General features: G+C 32.6%; 2 protein-coding genes across 5 annotated transcripts in view; both read left to right on the plus strand.

The window, feature by feature from the left end:
- Positions 1-1,550: 1,550 nt before the first annotated feature.
- LOC111632657 lies at positions 1,551-3,500 on the plus strand (the record flags this gene model as incomplete). The annotated part of the gene is made up of 5 exons (XM_023377149.1): positions 1,551-1,619; positions 1,691-1,779; positions 2,583-2,669; positions 2,841-3,051; positions 3,132-3,500. Coding segments are annotated over 5 exons (797 nt in total), but the record flags the coding sequence as incomplete, so codon positions are not given.
- Positions 3,501-12,196: 8,696 nt separating this feature from the next.
- Positions 12,197-21,420, plus strand: part of LOC111632667 (Golgi reassembly-stacking protein 2-like) — a 46,702-nt gene continuing 37,478 nt past the window's right edge. For 2 of the 4 annotated variants that reach the window (XM_023377162.1, XM_023377166.1), the window contains exon 1: positions 12,197-12,429. In XM_023377162.1, coding sequence (XP_023232930.1) covers positions 12,367-12,429 — 63 coding nt within the window. In that variant the 5' untranslated portion in view covers positions 12,197-12,366. Of the gene's footprint in view, positions 12,430-14,838; positions 14,902-21,420 lie in introns of those variants that run through there. The other 2 variants (XM_023377163.1, XM_023377164.1) reach the window with 2 other exon arrangements.

Raw genomic sequence — 21,420 nt, forward strand, 5'->3', positions numbered from 1 at the left:
CTAGTTCAAAATTGTTTCTGTGAGCAGCCGTTTTGCGTATTTAAAAACCAGAAAATAAAGAAAATCCACGTCCAATTTGTTCAGTTTTTATTATGGCAATCGTTACCAGATTTAGGTAAACGAAACGTGCCTTGTGCATTGCGTTTTACGATGTATTCAAAAGTGATGCAAAAACAATAAAAATTTCATTTTTACTAATAGTTATGATTTATTGAATAGCTCTGACCTTTACCAGTCGCAACAAGATCAATGTGATCACGAGACTAAGAAACAGANATACAAAAATGAAAATTTGTGAATTGGCAAAGAAGTTTGATCTACCGGAATTGTCGGTCAGAACAATTATAAAAGGTAAAGAAAAAATTCTCGAAGCTGTGAAAAATGCTCAACCTTTAAATTCAAGCATCATTCGTAAACGTCACGGTATTATCGCTGAGATGGAAACAATGTTAAAATTATGGTGTGATGATCAAGTAAATGTGAAAAACTGTATAATAATATAATTTATTAGACATATGTATTATCTAAGATTTTATTAAACAGTTTTTTCTAAATTATTGTTTTCTTTAGTCTCCGGCCCCAATTAAAAATTATTTGTATGTATTTAAATGCGAAATTATACCACGACCTTTACGCGAATTCGACTTACGCGGTTATCGCTCGGTCCCACCTATCGCGTAAGTTCGGGGTATTACTGTATTGCAAAATCAGAAAATAAAGAAAATCTACGTCCAATTTGTTCAGTTTTTATTATGGCAATCGTTACCAGGTTTAGTTAAACGAAACGTCCATTGTACATTGCATTTTACGATGTATTCAAAAGTGATGCAAAAACAATGAAAATTTCATTTTTACTAATAGTTATGATTTATTGAATAGCTCTGACCTTTACCAGTCGCAACAAGATCAATGTGATTACGAGACTAAGAAACAGATACTTTTATGAAAAAATAATTGTCGAAATTAATGCCTTAATGCAAAATGCCTTTCTTTAGTTTCGTTTATTGCATTATGTACAGTATAACAATAAATTTTCAAATTGTGAATATGCTCATTATCCTGCTTTAAAAAATAAACAACTGTTTCCACTAGAATCACTCTTTTGTACTGTCGAGTTTGGACTTGTAACAGGTTATTGGAAGAATTGCACACGGTTTGTTATTGTGTGTTTTAATAATACAGTATTTGTTTCTTATAGTTTTAAGAACTCTTCTGCTAACTTTCGCGAATTTTTAAATTATTTGATGATTTGATAATGCGTCAATAAGAATTGTGGATTTATATAAATCAACTGAATACAAAATCTGAGTTGGTTTTCGTTATTGTTTATTTTGGAATAATTTGAAAATCGAGCTTTTTGTATTATGTATACCTATATCTTGATATACATCAGCGTTTTAGAATTTGGGTCTTCATGTTGATGATTATTTATTCATTCATTTTCATCATATTGGGCTGTTCGCTATGTTGCATCACATTCATGGTAGTTGTGTATTTAATGTGTTTTCAATTGCTTAATTTTATTTATTAACATAATTTTAATTTTTTAGATGCAGAATGGATTTCAAGACATTTGGCAGTTTGGAATTTGCAATCTGGAACTTCAACAAAAGCTAAAAGTAGTCTATTGAATTTATTATTATTATTATAAATCAGACTTAATTAATATTAAGTATCAATTTTTCGTTAGATATTGGATTTCATGAAAAAATTTGGAAAAGTCTTTTTGTGTCTCTGGTTGGAAGTTTCTTCTGTGAGCATAAAGGAAATCCTCTAAAGGTAGTTTTACTGCTGCAAACTTTGAATTTTATAAATAAAATTAACGTTTAGGCGTACTGAAACAAGTTTGTTTTTAATACGCAATTTTCCAAAAATGCGAGAGAACATTTCGTAACTATACATTATTAACGACCATTGCGACATTATGTTCTATGGTCAGTAATATCGATGTTTACATGCGACAGATGGTTAACATGCGATAAAGACCTTTTAAAAACTACTTTCCATAAACTTTCAAATGCAAATCTTTTACTCTCACAATTTTCCTGCTTCTGGAAAGATTTACGCGGCAACTGATACACAAGTTTATAGAAAGTTGATACTCAATTTGTTTAAACCGACATTAATTAGAATTTACAGTAAAATTTCGTGTTAAGCGGCGGGGCAAGACCTAAATTTGACGTGGGCAAGGTATAGAGCCCTCTATAAACAGAGTATGGTCAACTGGGGAGTCAAAATATGATTGGATACTGCCGGTCACGTGGACGCCATTATGAGGCCAGCTTCCGAACCGTTTATGACAAGTGAATGCACAATCAGCTATTTATTACGATAAATAACAGAATTGGAAACTTTATATACCAGGTAATTTCGATCTAAAATAGATTCTAAACATCGAGTTAGTTCTTACTTTACTATACTAAGGATAGAAATCATTATTTTAGCCTTTAGATCTGCCGATACATCTATATCGCTCTTAAAGCTACCATATAAAAATAGATCATGCCGGGTTGTTCAGTAATTAATTGCTCAAATAGAGCTCCTAAATTCAAACTGCATCGATTTCCTAGTGATGAAGCTAGAAAAAAAAAACATGGGCGATTAAAGTAAATAGGCTGGATGAAAATGAGAAATTATGGATTGCTGGAAAACATGCATTACTTTGTGAGGTAAGAATCAGAATTTTTATGAGAAAGGACTTCTGCTTTGACTACCTATTTAATTGTACATTGCACATTAATAAACTAAGGCTAAAGTGTATTAAGTCTGTTACATTTTAGCCTTTATAAGTTTAGTGAGATGTGAATATTTACAATTAACTCTCATAGGCTCATTTTCAGAAAGATCAGTATGAGAATCACAGGAAGGATGGAAGAAGATTGCCGAAGCGTCATGCCGTGCCTACACTTTTTTCTCGCAGACCCGCACCTAAGAGAAGATGCTCTGGACCAAAAACAGGGCATAGAAACAATTGTGAGCGTATAGATCCGACCTTGGACCACAGTTATGCTACAAATTTATCTCCTATGACGTCTATGCAGCCCAGTACAGGTATATTTATAATATAAATTTAAAATATTCTTATTAAATATTCTATTTTTTCTTATTGCATACTTTGTTTCTTTTTGAAGAAAACGGTGATGACTGTAAAAGCACGAATGGAGACGAAGATAAGGAGACATCTGGTCCAGTATTTCGGGACTTCGGTATTCTTGTTTGCCAGCCACTGTCACCAAAATCAAAACAAATTAATGAACTGAAATCTCGATTGCATAATGCGTTACATAGATTTAAAAGAGTGCAGAAAAGTAAGAAGGATCTCTACGAAGAAATAAGAAAATTAAAGTCTAGAGTCAACACACAGAGTACAAACATAAAATTAATTTTCAATCGTGATCAAATGAAAACCCTTGGAAACGTGTCAACACGGGAAATAAAATGGCAAAATAATAAGATAAGAAAGGCTCTGTAGTTAAAATCTGCTTGTGGAAGATCAGGCTATGAATAAACAATATTTAGTGATTATGGGTGACTTTTGTTGCACACTTCGTTTACTTGCAGAAAACACGAGTGCTGATTACTTTCGTTTAATTTATATTTCTAAACAAAGACTTGTTTCAAATTTTATCTAATACTGTTTGAATAAATACTAAATATTAATCCATTTTCCATCTTCATAACCGTATATGACTAAATCAATTAGTTTTAACGTGAAAAGATAGCTCAATTACATCTTAATAAATATTCTATCTTCCTCGAAAACAGTTATATTAACTTTCGAATACTCAATGCACCTGGTGTAATTCTGAGTCTCGATTTTATATATATTTCTGTGATGACAATATCATTGATAATCAATAAGTAGATGATCTCATCGTAAAAGATAATCATCATTTAAATGATATAGAATTCTAAATTACTCTGTGAGAGGTCGGACTTGAAAAGAAAATTTTATTCAAAAATTTCGTTCGGAAAAAAAAGATCGCTACGGATATGATTATATCCTTTCCCATGGACTTACTTCCCTGTTTGAGAGTGACACATCGAATGTGTCACTAAGAATAAAATGCGAAAAATCGCCATTGGACGTGAAGAACGATTTTACCAAAAAAAAGGACAACAATTGCGAGGGGGAGGACCCCCAAATAAAGGAGAAGGTTCGATGACGCGACAGGGAGTTCGCCCGACAGAAGAGTTCGCGTCCTCGAAGGTTGGTCGTGTGTGTACACTCGGATACATTTTACCGCCGATGCTCCTCCAATAGCCAGTGATCAGAAGCTTAACCGCCGATAGCCGATGAGTCCAAGTACCCACCAAGAACATGTCTTCACCGAAAAAGGACCCAATTCAAGAAAGCGATCTTCAGGTAAATACCACGCATGGACAATTGTAAACTCTCTCTCTCTCTCTCTCTAAAAGCATAAGTGTAACTAGTTTAGGCCTATATAATCAATAAACGGATATTAATTTCTATAATCGAATTGTAAAGCGCACTTCTTTATCTTAATTGGTCTCCATTCCGAGTCCAACCCCCCATAGACGCGACTGCTCGCGCGTAAATTCGAACGTAACGGTCTCTGTGTCTACCCAGAAGACACAGTGGTGTCAGTCCTGATAAATTTGCCATTGCAGTCTTCGCCGACGCAATGTCGACCCTTCGGTCCTGTGGTGCCGAAGAATAGAGGGTGCCCTTCGGCATTGTCACAACTCGAATGATTGATGATTTTTTAATAATTTCCTTTTAAAGGAGGAGGACTGGTTGAAGAGGAAGAATAACACAACTGTAGTAAATTTTTTATACATAATATTTTCTAATTTGTCATTCTGTTCGATAGATAAGAGCTTGTGATAGCTAAATTGAACCTATGACAGGTTTTAAAAAAGCTAATTATAATAGACATGTGCTGGCTGTTTTATTTTACAGCATACAAGAGGTGAAATGTACATACGCGTATTTGAGATGTCAAAAATGCCTCCATTTCAACGACTCTTTTATATTCACTGTTAGTTTCTTGTTTGAGAATCCAGCAATAATCTCCAGCATGGCTGGATTCCTTCATGCATACTAACGTCGTTCCATTTGAGAAATATCCTAATGGGACCGTTCCTTCTGTTCCTCGCTCAAATCACCAAGTTCTGTGAAAATATGTCAAGATTAAAGTGGACAAGACGAATCTTCAAGGATATACGATACCCATTTCTTCGTCATACCTCCGTAACTCTGACACTGATACCAGAAATTCGTAGTTATCTTTTTCTCTATTTCCCAGATATCCACTCACCACAGCTTTGAATAAATGCCAAGTGTATAATTCGACGGGTTGGAGCTTTGACACAATGATTTTATATTTAAGAAGCTTCCTTATTTCAAGTTCTACTAACATTCCTTCCCATAATTTTGCTGTTCTCAGATTTGTGAAAACTCCTTGAAGGTAAACAAACTCACGTCCATCTTTTTCCAAGGTTTTCACGAAGTTTTTCATTAACACAAGTTTAATATGAAGAGGAGGGAAAAAATCTTCTTTGGGTCTATCAGCGGCACATATTTCAGATTTCTTTCTTCAGGTATATATTCTCTCTTTTCTCAACCTTTAACAACATAATGTTTGTTTTCTGATTGTTCCACAAAAAGCAGCAATTTTTCGTAAACAACTCCTAAGCAATGCGATAACCTTAAAAAAATTGGCACATCAATCCATCAATAACTGCTCTATTTTTCAAATACTGTAATATAAAAATTTTCCCGTATTTTGCGGGCAACAGAATTTTTCCTTATTTTAATAGGTTTGTACAATTTATATTTTGTTCTTAAAATTTAAAAATATGAAAAATTCTTGCGTGATGGAGAATTCTGAGGATTGAAAATAATCATTTTGTATCTTAAAAAGTATCTTTGTATCTGAAAATAATCATTTTGCATTTTGCACTCCAAAATACATTAGAAACGGTAATTAACTTAACGGAGACAAAATTCGTGTTTCTTAGTGCTTCAAATCTCGTATAATTCAATCTTCTAAATCGCATTCATTCTTTATTTCTTATATTCAATCTAAAATGAATTTATCATTTAAGTGTCATTCTCCAATTCCTCGTGAATTTTTTTTTTTTTTACATTTTATGGATTTTGCTATATTTTTAATTGTTCCATTCAGAGATAGGGCCAAAATACATCCAATAAAAAAATAGCAAAGCTAAAAAATGTAATCGGAAATAACTTCCGACTTATTCCGTCCAAAACTTGTACCTGTCAGACAGAAACTTTAACAGTTTCTTTGTTTGAATTCGTGACTTTCTTTTTATGTGTCTTCTCTGTTCCCACCCAACCTTAACCAGACTTTTCGTTCAAATCCATAATTCATACGTTCTGCAAATAAATAATAATAATGATAATTTTTATTATCTTATCTTCCTATTTAATAAAAGTAATTAAGGGAACGTGTCACGTGTCACGTTTTATTCACTGTTTGAAATACTAGTACTTTGTTGATTTACTGCAATACAATAGCATAAAATTTGAAAGATTTCTGAAATGTGTGGATGAATACAGAGTTGATGAAGTAATCGGCCTTATTACTATACTAGCATTAAGTGAAAACGAATATGATTTGAATTGTACATAAAATGTCATGTGACTTGACCAAATTGTTTGGGTCGCTTGCCTATAGGAGTGACAATGTCACTACTTTCGTTTCTGCTAATCGCTAAAGCAGCGTGTCGAATTTACCAACAAGTAACATTTACTCTACGATATGCTCCAGGCCTTATTCTAAAAGTCTTATTTCCTTCTGCACAAATATCAATTCTGTTTAGCGAAGCCGAACGTTAATAATCTATTGTAAAGACAAATGAAAAATAAGGACAATAACACAAATCTTATATTTCATAAGTATTTATTAATTTCAATCACAGTCCAATCTCGATCGTTAGATATGCGCACTTTACACTGTGCGCCTCCATGTGATATAATTTACTATATAATAAGTTCTCTGTGGTTGTGGATTATNCCGTATAAACTATGCTATAAACAAAAAATTGTAGGATTACTTACCGAGTCTGCACCGTTCGACGTGGCCATTGCTTAAGCTTGTTTTCGTCGCGGAGCAGAGCACCAAACGGCGGGCGCGATTTCTGATAAGTTATTTTTCTGCGAAAACTTCGTTGAACTTTGGAGACATCATTAATATAAATAATTTTTATGGCCGTTGAATAAGAAATGTTTCTTTCACAAGAAATGTATAAAATTAGTGCTGTATTAGACTTACGGTATCTAATTTACATACTGTACAGACGATAGTAAACTCAACTTACTGGCCTAAACTCTCTGTAGGGTAGCACTAGACAGCGGAAAGAATATATATATAATTATAATAAACTTACAATAAATTAAGTTAATGCATATGCACCAATAAAAAGTAAAGCATATCCCGATTTCGCTTGAAGTCAATTAAGGTTCGATTTATAATCGAAATTTTATTAATGACATTAATGATTCCATTGAAAGCAAATAATGCAGCAACGATGCTCATCATGATTTACTTTATAATAATTTCATTCGTGTTTTAAGCGCTTTTTAAAATACGACACTAACATTGTTTATTATCGCATTATGGACACGCTGTAATCTAATCAGTATAATTATACACAAAATCAGTTAAATTAAGCCGTTGGAGAATAGGTTGAAGATGCTAACCAACGACATAGACATCGGAAATGTCAGAGGTTCCGCGGGGAATCATTGGCAGGTCAGAAGTCACAGTATCGCTTGCCAAAGTTAGAATTGGTGAAGTTTGATAGTAACCTCATAAAGTGGCTGAAGTTTTGGAGTCGGTTTAAATGGATTGATGGAAATAAAAGTATTTCAGCGGAGAATAAATCCAGTATATGCTCCAAACTACTAACAAGTAAGAAGAAATCCAAGGCACACAGAAAATTTTCGAAGAAATAATTTTCTCAGTTTTTAACCGAGGTACTGTACCTAGTCTAAAGCCCAAGCTAATAAAGTACAGACAAACTACCATTATTCGGTGATTTTATCCACTCGGCAACTGTTTTGTTTTTGTAAATCTTACTTTCATTTATTTCATGAGCCTACAGTTATAATTTCCTACATTTGGGAAGATAGGCTAGGCCTACGTTATATTTGAAATGAATACTATGTTTGTAAGGTTGCCTACGTTAAGGGGAGTACAATTTATCCCGCGTCATAATGAGCCTAAGGGAAACCGCGTATGTGGGCGGTGGCGAAGGAGGCAAATGAAGAACAAGTGTTTTACAAGAGAAAACCCGTTTATTCGTTCGAATTCATGCTTACATCGATATTGGACAATTCCAAAATCTCGATGTTCCTATGAAACGGTAAGCGCTCGGGTGATCGGTCGTAGCCCGGGCGGACGAGAAGGATCGCTGGACGATGCAGATGTTCGATGTTAAGCTTCGGCGTCCTAGGTGATCGGCGGTAGCAGAACACAATAGATAAAGCACAACTGTAGGCTTAATCCAGAGGAGACTCTCTTTCGACCTTGAAGTTCCGATTTTTATAGTTTTTCCCACAGTATTCGCATTTCGGATTGGTCCCTCGTCCCATTCCTCGCTTTCTGATTCGTCTCTCCTTTGTCTCCAGGTGCAAGACGAAACCTTTTCGGGTCGCGGGAAAGGTTCGATTCCAGGTGTCCATCTGATACCTCTTTGTCAACTCTGCTCGGTGACTGTTTATAAAACAATAACACCTGCACTCATAACTCAGGCCATTGTTTATACCATTTTTTGACGTCTAAGAATTTAATGATCATTTTCATCTTTCATCTATCAAAAATTCCCCTTTTTTTGTTCGAAAAGGTTTATCACGCCCAACATTTTATAGACTAGCGAGTCAATGATCTACCTATTTATGCGCGCTCGTGTTAGAGTTTATCTTCCGCTAAGACCTTGACAGATAGTTTGACACATACTCGAACAGTTCCGAGTCTCGTTGTTTACATCTTGTGTCACGCAAGAATTGCACGGTTTACTCGAATTTGAACCTCGTCTGGGAACCCATATGTCGAACAGAACATTTCTCTTTTTCTTGCAAAACACCACTTAATTCTACAAAGGATAAAAAAAATAGAAAATAATCTGCTCAACACCTGCAAATATATAAAAATTAAAATTCAGTTTNGAACTCAAGATAGGCGTGGCTAAAAAGTTCTTAGCGTACGTAGAGCAAAAAATGAAAAAAGTAATGTATTTTATATTATGACGTAATATTAAGTACCTCTTTTTCTTGCAAAACACCACTTAATTCTACAAAGGATAAAAAAAATAGAAAATAATCTGCTCAACACCTGCAAATATATAAAAATTAAAATTCAGTTTCAATATTCCATAGGAAATAATCATTTAAATGGTTGTGTAATTGCTGAATACCCGAAAATACGTGAATATGAGTACTGTAAATCAATGAAAATTTTTGGATAAGCTTTTAATAATAAAATTTCTTAACTGGAATAAATGTAAAAATAAAAAGTTCCAGCAGACATTTTTAATTTTTTAACGTTTTCGGCTATCTGTGCAGCCAACACCAGGAATAGTTTTTAAAATTTAAATTCAACAGTGTTCCAAATATAGATCAGTGACGTACAATTGCAGTAACATAAATAATAATAATAATAATAAACAACATCACCCTAAATCCGCCACAGAAAGATTAACCCTTCCACGTAAAGATGGCGGAAGTGGCCTGATTGACGTAGTTAACCTTCACTACAAACAAATACAGACACTGCGTCTACAGACTTGCTTTTCTACAAAAAGCAAGAAACATCACAGTTACATAAAGCAATAACTCTAGCAAACTCAAATAGCACACCATTAAATTTACACTCACAACATATGGACCCGACACAACATATAAAAAGCATAGACACCATCAAGCAATCGTGAGCTCGAAAGGCACTCCATGGCAGGATCCTTACTACCTGGCCCAGGATTTTGTTGACAAAACTGCATCAAACAGCTGGTTAGATCGGGAATGCCTCTTTGGGGAGACGGAAGGATTCATGATTGCCATACAGGATCAAGTCATAAATACTAAAAACTACAGAAAACACATACTCAAAGATACAACACTCACAAATGACACATGTAGAAAATGCCACATCATGCCAGAAACTATATGACTATATGACACATCACTTCGCCCCCACCAGTGGGGGAGTGATCTCCGTTGCCGCTCATAGCGGTGACCAGACCCTAAACACTGGGAAGTTCGGTCGTGTGTTCGCGCCGCGATCGGACAGGCTGGCTGCTTGGAGTTTTCCGGGTTTTCTCCTTGCCAATAACGACTGAATAGGAGGCCAGTTCCCCATAAAAGTCCTCCCGGAAGGCATTAATTCCCGCGCGTACGTATAGGCCGTTCGGATACGGCTGGAAAATCGGTCGCATAGCGATCGATTTGCCAGGCGATACACACATGTCTAATCGGAGAAAGAGCCTATATTGAGTAAAATCTCCATATAAAACAACACCTGAAAAGAAAAAGAAAAAAACACATCACTTCTAGTCAGTAGCGTAGCGTAGTGGAGGCGGCAAGGGCGACCCGCCCCGGGCGGCACTTTTAGGAGGCGGCAAAATTTCACACTAAATAATAATATCTTGTAAAAATTTGAACCATTTCATTTCATATTTTTGTCGCACCTACGATTCGGACCGATTGAAATGAGCACGGAATTTTTCATTACTTATTCTGTGAAGAAACTGAATTTTAGTCTTTTAAATTGGGATACCTAAATAAGGAGGCGGCGAAATTTCCTCCGTCACGGGCGCTGACACATATGCTACGCCACTGCTTCTGGTTGCAAGCTCTTGGCACAGACAGATTATTTACACAGACACAATCAAGTAGCAAATATAATACACCAAGAGCTTGCAAACAAACACGAATTGGTATATATCCACGAACCATACTACAAGTATATTCCACAAACAGTACTGGAAAACAACACGCACAAAATGTACTACGACAGAGCCATAATCACAGATAAAACAATTTACCACAACAGACCAGACATCACACTCATTGACAAACACAATAAAATCACATACATTATAGACATATCCATTCCAAACACTCACAAAAATTGGCAAGTACACAGAACTCGCCCAGGAAATAAGACATCTACGGAGGATGGATAGAGTGCTTATTGTACCTGTCGTTCTCTCCTGTACAGGTGTGATACCAGACACGCTACACAAAGCCTGGGAACGTTACAATTGAATAGAAATACATACATCACACTACAGAAGGCCACTATACTAAATACATGCCATATTGTTAGGAAATTCCTGAATACAGACACTGACACACTTATTTAATTATAGTTTTTGGTTGCTATGCCTTGACTCTGGTCCGGCATATTACATAGACACCAGTGTCAACCAAGTATAACCCACTAAACCCAACATAATAATAATAATAAAATATACAAAAATATATAATACATATTAATATACAATAAAAAATATAAACAATAATGATAAACCCTTTCGTTGATTATATAACAACAAATTATGTACTGTGTAGTTTTATCCCCGTCGCGGTATATAAGAAATTTCCATGCTATTGATAAGCTCGCAGCGTTCTTATGACTAAATAAGTAACAAGGTTATAATCAAAGATTATAAGTGATTTATTATTCATAAAACAAAAAACTTGATGAAAAGTCGAAAGCCTCAGAAATTTTTTAAAGGTGAAGAAATGATCCGAATAAGTTTGTTTCTATTCCTCATCGTCCAGCTTCTTCATTATGGGTTTCATAATGGGCGTGAAAAAAGGCCGTTTCAGTATTCACAATAAGAAAGATACCAAACTGAAAAAAGACCTAGCCGGTCCCATGTGCCTTAATTGAACTCAAGATAGGCGTGGCTAAAAAGTTCTTAGCGTACGTAGAGCAAAAAATGAAAAAAGTAATGTATTTTATATTATGACGTAATATTAAGTACTATCGTAATTAAAGATTACGTCGTAATATAAAGTACTATCGTTGAAATATATATATTTATTTATTTTTAAAAAAAGTTAATTAAAATATGTTTATTAAATTATTAAATTTATGTACTGTTTAAATAAATATTATAAATTATTTCGAGAATAAATTTTCGATCAAAATTATTTTAATAAATTAAATGTTAGATAATTAGGAGATGGTGGCGTTGTGATCTGGGCGTGTGTATGCCACGTAAGGATTTACGTTGGTGTGTTGTATTTGTGTTTAATTTGAGCAATTTTCCATTCTAATTCATTAATAGTTAATTGTTTACAATGTTTAATATTGAAAGAATTGAAATTTAAATCAATATAAGTACATTTTAATATAATAATTTAAAAATATGGGTGGTTCTCAAAGTAATCCTGTTCCTGGAGGTGGTACAGAAGGTTATCATGTCTTACGAGTGAGTAAAAATCTTTTATTTATTATTAATTACATTGAAGTTACAATATTAAATAACAAACAAACATAATAAGTACTCGACACTTTATTTCTTTTTTAATGAAAATTAAATTGGGATGACGTGAGAGAAGCAACGTGCAATAAAACATTTGAAATACGATCCATCGCCGTCCTAATCCTCTAAATGCTTTAATCTCTGTTTTTAACAGCAGAAATTTTAAATTCTTGTTAAACATACTGCAGATGACGTGTTAATACCAGTTTATTGCATGTTATAGACTTGTTATTCACTTTCATCATATCAGCATGCTCATTTTCTGTTTCAGTAAACAGAAAATAGCTCTTCCTGATGTGTATTCTAAATATAAAACACATTTCGTGTATATCAAAATTCCAGTATTTCAAATACAGTTTGAGTTTGTAACATAGAAACTTCAAATAAATTTATTCTTGATTTATTTGAAGATGATGTCCAATTACAGATTGGAAATGGTAGTCAAAAAGTTTTATTTTGATTTAAAACGCCACTGGAATACAATAAGTCATTTATATATTTAAAATTCATTGCAATTAAATTGTAAAAAGATGTACAGTAATTATATTGCATCTATGTGAGATATATAATTGCTTATTTCCAATTTTCTATGTTTATTCTAAATGGTTATACTAATGTGATACTTAACAAAAAGATTGAAGATATATTTTATTTAAAATATGATCTGAAATATTTTAACGCAATTTAATACAGGATAATATTACAATTATTTGGTTAAAAAAAAGAAATTTGTTTCTTGTGGTTTTGATTTGTAAAGTTTAGAATTGCATATAAATTAAAAATTTGTTATATTTCAAATTCATAGGTAGCTAAGTCTACAATTATTTTACAAAATTTTTCAGAAATTTATATTACTTTAAATCTTGTAAGCAGTATTTCACAAGAAACATTCATGAACTTATTCTGTCATATTCAGGCATAGATTTAGATGTTCAAATATGCATGTCTTAAGGTGAGAATTGATTCCTGTCAAAAGTTCTTGCATGCTTTTTTTCATTTTTAAAATTACTATTCCAAAATATATCAATTTAATATCAGAAATTGGCATTTTTCTTTCAACCAAATGTGTGTTTTGCTTTTAAAATTTTTAGATTCATGTTTTTAACATTTTTTTTAATATTAAATAATCAAATTTGTTAACTAGATTAAATATTTGGTATTATGATATATGAAACTGAATAATGCTCAGTTTTGTTATGGCCATTTATGTACTAGTCAAATCATAGTTCATTTAATATATATTAATTTATAATTAATGAGATTCAAATCTTTTTTGTTCATACTTAGTTTATTATATAATTAAAGATTTTACAAGTAAAAGATTAAGTGCATCTTTAAATAATTGTGAATTTCTTATTATATAAAAGCCATAATGCAAAATCTAGTTATTAAAATCAAAAAAATATTCTAAACAATAGAAGTAAACTTAAATTCTATTTTGAATGCTCAGTAAGATTTTCACACATCAATACTGATATGTTTAGAAATTATAAAATTCTTTTTTATTTTAAATATTTGTGATAAAGAAATAACTTCAGATTTAAGTTATTAATACATTAATTTTTTAACTAAAAGTTCATATTTGAGAAAAATTTATGTTACTTTGAAGATTATATATATTGCCTACTAACACTGTTCAAATGTCAAAAGAAAACTCAAATTACAAAATTAATGTAAACTAGAAATTCATTTGCTTCAATTTGAAAAGCCAAATAACCATTGGATTACATCGGGCTACTTTTCTTTGATTATATTTAATTAATTACTAAATAATTTGTCACTAGAGGGAGGTATTAGGTGTCATCTTTTATAAAATTTAATAATTATAATTAGATTAATATTTATTAAATAATTAGAATATTCTGGAAGAAAAGAATTGGCTCGGAGTGGGACTTAAACCCACGACTCCTGCTTACCGTGCAGATGCTCCAGTCTGATGTCCTCTTCCAGACATATTTAAATATGATATAACCATCCTTGGTTATTTATGGTGCAAACTGGGGATGTCTTCAGCACCTTCATTATATAAACTCCTATCCATGGCATTCTCCATATTATTGAAATACAAGTATACACCAGTAGCAAAATTATGGAAACATAGTAATTTAGAGAATAAGACTTTTTGTTTGTATGTGAGAAAACTGACTTATAAATATCAAAAATTTTAATTCAAAAATCATTATACATAGTAATGAATAAAAATTGTGTTTGTGTTCATGAGAGAAAAGATGATAATTCCATGAGCACCTGTAAAAGAAATATGATTGAAAATAATATGAAAATCTCAATTGAAAAAAATTTTTAAATTTTTCTGTTTTAGTTGTTTTTCTGTCATAATTGTTGCTTATATAAAATATGGGTGGTTCTCAAAGTAATCCTGTTCCTGGAGGTGGTACAGAAGGTTATCATGTCTTACGAGTGAGTAAAAATCTTTTATTTATTATTAATTACATTGAAGTTACAATATTAAATAACAAACAAACATAATAAGTACTCGACACTTTATTTCTTTTTTAATGAAAATTAAATTGGGATGACGTGAGAGAAGCAACGTGCAATAAAACATTTGAAATACGATCCATCGCCGTCCTAATCCTCTAAATGCTTTAATCTCTGTTTTTAACAGCAGAAATTTTAAATTCTTGTTAAACATACTGCAGATGACGTGTTAATACCAGTTTATTGCATGTTATAGACTTGTTATNTAAGATTAACATACAAATATAGTCCCCATATGTTTAAAATGCTCAGAAATGAAAAAGACTTGATTGACTACAACAGATCGTCAGGAATATATAAGATACCTCCTAGAGATTAATGGTTTCAGAGAGACTTAATCTTCATAGGTTTGACTAGGATGTCCATTAAAAAGTTCTTAACTGAACACAGAACTGATAAAGATAAAGGCAGGCAAACCATCTTGATATATGTGGGAAGGATGAAATTAAAATTGATTTACAATGGGCTATGTTAAATAGAACAATGACTAACGTGGACCAACTCAAACTACTGGAAGTGCTAGAGAGTTTTAAAGCAGAAAGACAAAGAAAATGTGTAAATTTTAAAGAGAGGCACATTTCACGTGCATGGTAGGTCCTGTTTGATAAGTCATTTTACAATTTCTACACTTGGATGCATCCTATTGGTTGATTTTAGAGGATTTTAAATTTGAATTTTCATGTAATCTCTTCTGCACCTGACACATTTGAACACCAAAAAGTTAGACATTTCATCTATTTTAAATTTGTGACCTGAATCAGGTCTCAGACTGAAAATGTTTGTGTTTCTGAACTTACATCATTCTGTGGGGTAAATATTAAGGTAGGAAGTTTCCATAGAAGTTGATTATATCCAGTTTTTGCAGTAATTAAAAATTTTATCTTTAAAACAATGAAAACATTACACTTTTATTTAATTTTAGTTAAACTGTTGGTAGACAATTAATCACTAGGTATTTTCTAGAAAAATGAAGCTGAGCTCTGTGGCATAGGTTTATCAATTTTGACTTCACATGAAAACATAAATGTGATAACAACATTCTATCTAAAGCAGTTTAAAACCCATAGGTTTGGGAAGGATGTGCACATCTAATGTCATAAATGTCAAAAGCATCAAGAAATAAAGAAATGTTTAAAATACCCACATGTGTGGCCAGTGGCTTATCAACTCCAGTAACTGGTTAAAACATGCACATGTAGCTACACATTATGCATGTTAAATGTCCATTGTAAAGATAAAATAAAAAATTATCTTTGAGATCAATATAAATTGACAAGAATTGGAAACTCAATTGACATGCAGCACGCAACAAACTTAAAACCAGCAATCAGCCCATAGATTTTACATGGCGAAAGTTTGGCTTTTTGCATAAAGCAGAATGAATATCATAAGAGATTTATTTTTTTTTTTTTTGTACTGAAAATTCAGAATCACTAATTTTTATCATTATTAATTTAGACACTGTACATATACACATAACACACACATATATATATCTCAAAGGACTATAAGCACATTGCAAGAAAAATGCATAAAAATAATAATTGAAATTTTGATTATTTATATGAAAAATTAGAATCATATGTATCTGGATGGTGATGTGGTGGATGTTGCCACCCCACAGATGATATGTTTTTTTTTTTTTCTCACATTTATGTTCTGTAAATTTATTACTATTTGAATGCTCAATAATTTAATTTTATCTAGTTTTTTTTATATATTTTCTACAACTGTAACCACTTAAATTATTAATACAGTAGACCCCCTATAAAACAGGTTCATATAATACGGATTCGTATAATACAGTGAAAAAATTGCGGTCATATTCATATAAACATGCTAAAAGACACTCATATAATACAGTAAAACATCATCGCTGACTCGTGTTGCAACAGGATTGGTCGAATCTAGACCAATAGCAGATATTGTACAAACCGTTGAGTTTAAACAAGCAGCGGACCTACTAAAAGCCATTTATTATTTAACGGCCATAAAAATTATATTTATATTAATGATATCTCCAAAGTTCAGCAAATTTTTCGCAGAAAAATAACTTATCAGGAAACACATGCCCGCCATTCGATGTGCCGCTCCGTGATGAAAACAAGCTTAAGCAATGGCGTTGTCGAATGGTGCACACTCAGTAAGTAATCCTACAATTTTTTGTTTATAGCATAGTTTATATGGATTATTCCCAAAAAATTATACTTATTTTGGAAATGTTGAGTCAAATTAGTCTAGAATTGATTAATTTTATGGAAGAAAACCTTTCAAACAGCTGTAGTCCCTAAACTGCACACGTGCCGGGCTGTGATTGGCTCATGTGTTTAAGTGATCATAAAACACGGAATTTATATAAAATGTAACGTATCTACCATATTATAGGGGGTCTACTGTAAATGGGTCTCATAACTCTCGTGAGAAAAGGCGAGAATGAGAACTAGTATGGTGACCATTAGTGAAACAAATTTTGTCCTGTCTTTTTTAGCAGAAACGAGAAGCATAAACACATTTATTACATACCAATATCTGAAAGCAGTAAAAAGAATTTTATATTATGATTATTTATACAATATCATAAATATCCTGTTTTTGCAGGTGTTGCAAAAACATTTTCAATTTCTTTAATATTATTGAATATATTATATTACAGTCGACCCCCCCTATAACGTACGTTCCTATAACGACAATTCCTAAAACGTAGCGAAAAAATTGTAGAAACTTTCGTATAACGTACCTCCTATAACGTCGTTTCGCGAGAAGATTGATATAGTCTGGACCAATAGTGGATGAGCAGCCGAACTACTTACCTCCGACCCTGCGCCACGCTACGGAGCGGCTAAATTGAGTTTGCTATCGTCTGTTTAGTANAATTTGCCGACTAGAACGCGGTCAGTTAACCGATTGATCAGGAGTCGAATAATCGATGCTCTACTGTAATTATATTTTCATAGCAAATGTTGACAATTTCCTTTGAACAATGGTACAATTTAAAAAAACCTTTAGTATCTTGTTGCATTGTCCACAGATTTTCAAATCTCTCAAACTCTTAGATTGCCAAACATCTGGCCCTACAAATTCTGACGGATGACAAATCTAGATTGTCACAGTAAGATTTTCAAACATATCACTAACCCATCAATGTCCCTCATACCATTCTTAGACCTGACCAACTGTCATAAAATGTCTTCTGAGACTAGTTTTTCGGCAATGAGACAGTATGCCACTCAACATTAAAGGCAGCATTAGAGTACTCTCCAATAGTTTTCACACTAACACAAGGATGTAACTAGAAATTTCTGAGTGTGTATGACCCAAATCTCTAATAGTTTGTGTAGAAATAGAATTCATAGATTATGTAAATAAAAAGAAAACAATGGTGCTAGTTCTTGGAGCCATATTATTGTGCAAGGAGCTACAATATTGGTAAGGCAGCTCCTTGCATGTCATACACAAATCAGTAATATGATAATGCTCAAGTAAATAAATGGCAGAACAAGAACAGGTATTAAATTTTATTCTTTACCTTCATGTAACTAGTATTTGATGTTCATGTAACTTAGTATTTGAGTCTGATTGCCTGTTTTCTGCCAGTGGTCAACTGCTTTGTGATTTTTTTTTATGTTCACTTTTAAATTTGTATGGGGCAGTAATGGAGGTTGGCACTAGGGGATTTTAAAATTATAAACATCTCTAAGCTTTATAGTTATATTAAAGCCAAACAGTTTCTGGATTAAATTGGATTAAAGTAATATAGTGGTAATATAGCTTGTTTAATTTGACAATCATTTGGCTTTATTATTTAAAAATTAGAATGTTAGAATGTAGAAGAGTATTGTTCTTTTTGGGTTGCAATTTGAAACCTATAAATTACTGTGTCTGTAGTATGTATATAAATGTAGTCTGTTCGTCTGTCTTTCCTTAATCTCAAGAATGGAGTTAGATAGATGAAATACAAAACCAGATATGGAAACCTTAGGGGCAGAGGAGGCCATGATTAACTATATATGAATTTAAGATGCCAACTGCAGGTCACATTATTTCAATTTAGAAAACTTTTCCCCTGAAAGCAGTTAATAGATGACTGGCATGATTCTATTGTTAAAGGAAAAGTATGATGTACAGGGGCAAGACACTACAGTTCCAATTTGAGGTGGCAAGCATATATTTTAAATTAAATAAATTTAAAAATATGATTAGAAATTGCAGCCTAACATTATGACGATGTCACAATAAATAATTGCATTTAAATTTTTGATAATGTAAGAAATGACAACCAAAGTATTTGAAAGAAAATGTTTTTCTTGTTTTCTCTTTGTTCAAATTAAATAGTAAGATACAAGAGCTTTGTAGAAATAACATAAACTACTATTAATTGTTTTATTGGAACTTAAATTCAAAGTTTTATGCAAATTTTTGGATCTCTTATATTTATCAATATTTTCTAGTTTAAATCTAAACCTTCTGAAAAGAATGTTAGGTTCAGATTATATTATTGATTGATTATATTATTGTATATTAAACTGATCAGATTATATTACAGATGTTTAGATTTAAATTTTTTCAAATGCTCAAATGTAACACTTAAATAACTTTTAAACTCATGCAATAACTTTAAATAATCATGCAGAAATATAAAAAAGATATTCTGACATACAAAAAGAAATAAATCATGGATATAATGCTTCTTTCATGTACTCATTGATAAAAAAAAAAAGTTGCATGTCAAGGAGGCATTTAGAATTAAATGAAACATTATTAGTTGAAATGTAATAATAATGATGATAAGTACAGTACAGTAGAGCATCGATTATCCAACTCAATTGGGGACTGGGGTTGGTTGGATAACTGAAAAAAACGGATAATCGAAAAATATGAAAAAATACATTATTAGTATAGTATATTAGTATATCCCATGTAATTAGTATATTAGTATATCGCTTTTAACCTACTTTGCGTTGAATTTTCATCGATGTTAAGCCTAACAAAAATTTTTTAAAAATAATAATCATCTCTATTGTATCGTTAAAAATTAGAAAATTAAGCCTCGTTTAAATATTGGCTCCCTTTCATGGTTGAGCCAGTGTTGCCAGCTAAAACACGTAAAAATAATATTAAAGTAGCCAAGACATAGCCAAATAATGTAGCGCCACATCACTAGCGGACATTTGAATTTGCCGACTAGAACGCGGTCAGTTAACCGATTGATCAGGAGTCGAATAATCGATGCTCTACTGTAATTATATTTTCATAGCAAATGTTGACAATTTCCTTTGAACAATGGTACAATTTAAAAAAACCTTTAGTATCTTGTTGCATTGTCCACAGATTTTCAAATCTCTCAAACTCTTAGATTGCCAAACATCTGGCCCTACAAATTCTGACGGATGACAAATCTAGATTGTCACAGTAAGATTTTCAAACATATCACTAACCCATCAATGTCCCTCATACCATTCTTAGACCTGACCAACTGTCATAAAATGTCTTCTGAGACTAGTTTTTCGGCAATGAGACAGTATGCCACTCAACATTAAAGGCAGCATTAGAGTACTCTCCAATAGTTTTCACACTAACACAAGGATGTAACTAGAAATTTCTGAGTGTGTATGACCCAAATCTCTAATAGTTTGTGTAGAAATAGAATTCATAGATTATGTAAATAAAAAGAAAACAATGGTGCTAGTTCTTGGAGCCATATTATTGTGCAAGGAGCTACAATATTGGTAAGGCAGCTCCTTGCATGTCATACACAAATCAGTAATATGTATGATAATGCTCAAGTAAATAAATGGCAGAACAAGAACAGGTATTAAATTTTATTCTTTACCTTCATGTAACTAGTATTTGATGTTCATGTAACTTAGTATTTGAGTCTGATTGCCTGTTTTCTGCCAGTGGTCAACTGCTTTGTGATTTTTTTTTATGTTCACTTTTAAATTTGTATGGGGCAGTAATGGAGGTTGGCACTAGGGGCTAGTAGAGAGTGAGGGTTGGAAGAGTGTTAATGTGAGAAATGTCACTCCTTGCCATCCCATGTGACTACATCCCTGCTAACACTGTGACCATCTATTCTTAAACAGAATCAGGATTTGTTGTAAAACCAATAGTCTGTGCTTATCTACTGCTTGCCTACTACTAATATGGGAAGAGACAGGATTCTGTAGCAGGGATGGTCAACACATAGACTGCGGTTGACCGCAAAGGTTTTGAAAGTAGTCCGCGAAGCTAAAGTTGAACAATTTGCTTTCACTTAAATTAATGTTTAAAAATTTTAATTCGATAATTTGTTCTTACAATAATAGACTGTGCAACGTACCCATACTGTTTGTATTTATCCCAATGAACAATGCAAATGAATGTTAACGCATGCACATATAAAAATCCTAAAATTGTTTGCCCATATTCATAGTTGCCCGCAGACTATATTTTACCAAA

The sequence above is a fragment of the Centruroides sculpturatus genome, unplaced genomic scaffold (genome assembly GCF_000671375.1).
Source record: "Centruroides sculpturatus isolate CEXI.00-Female unplaced genomic scaffold, Cexi_2.0 scaffold733, whole genome shotgun sequence".
NCBI classification, from domain to species: domain Eukaryota; kingdom Metazoa; phylum Arthropoda; class Arachnida; order Scorpiones; family Buthidae; genus Centruroides; species Centruroides sculpturatus.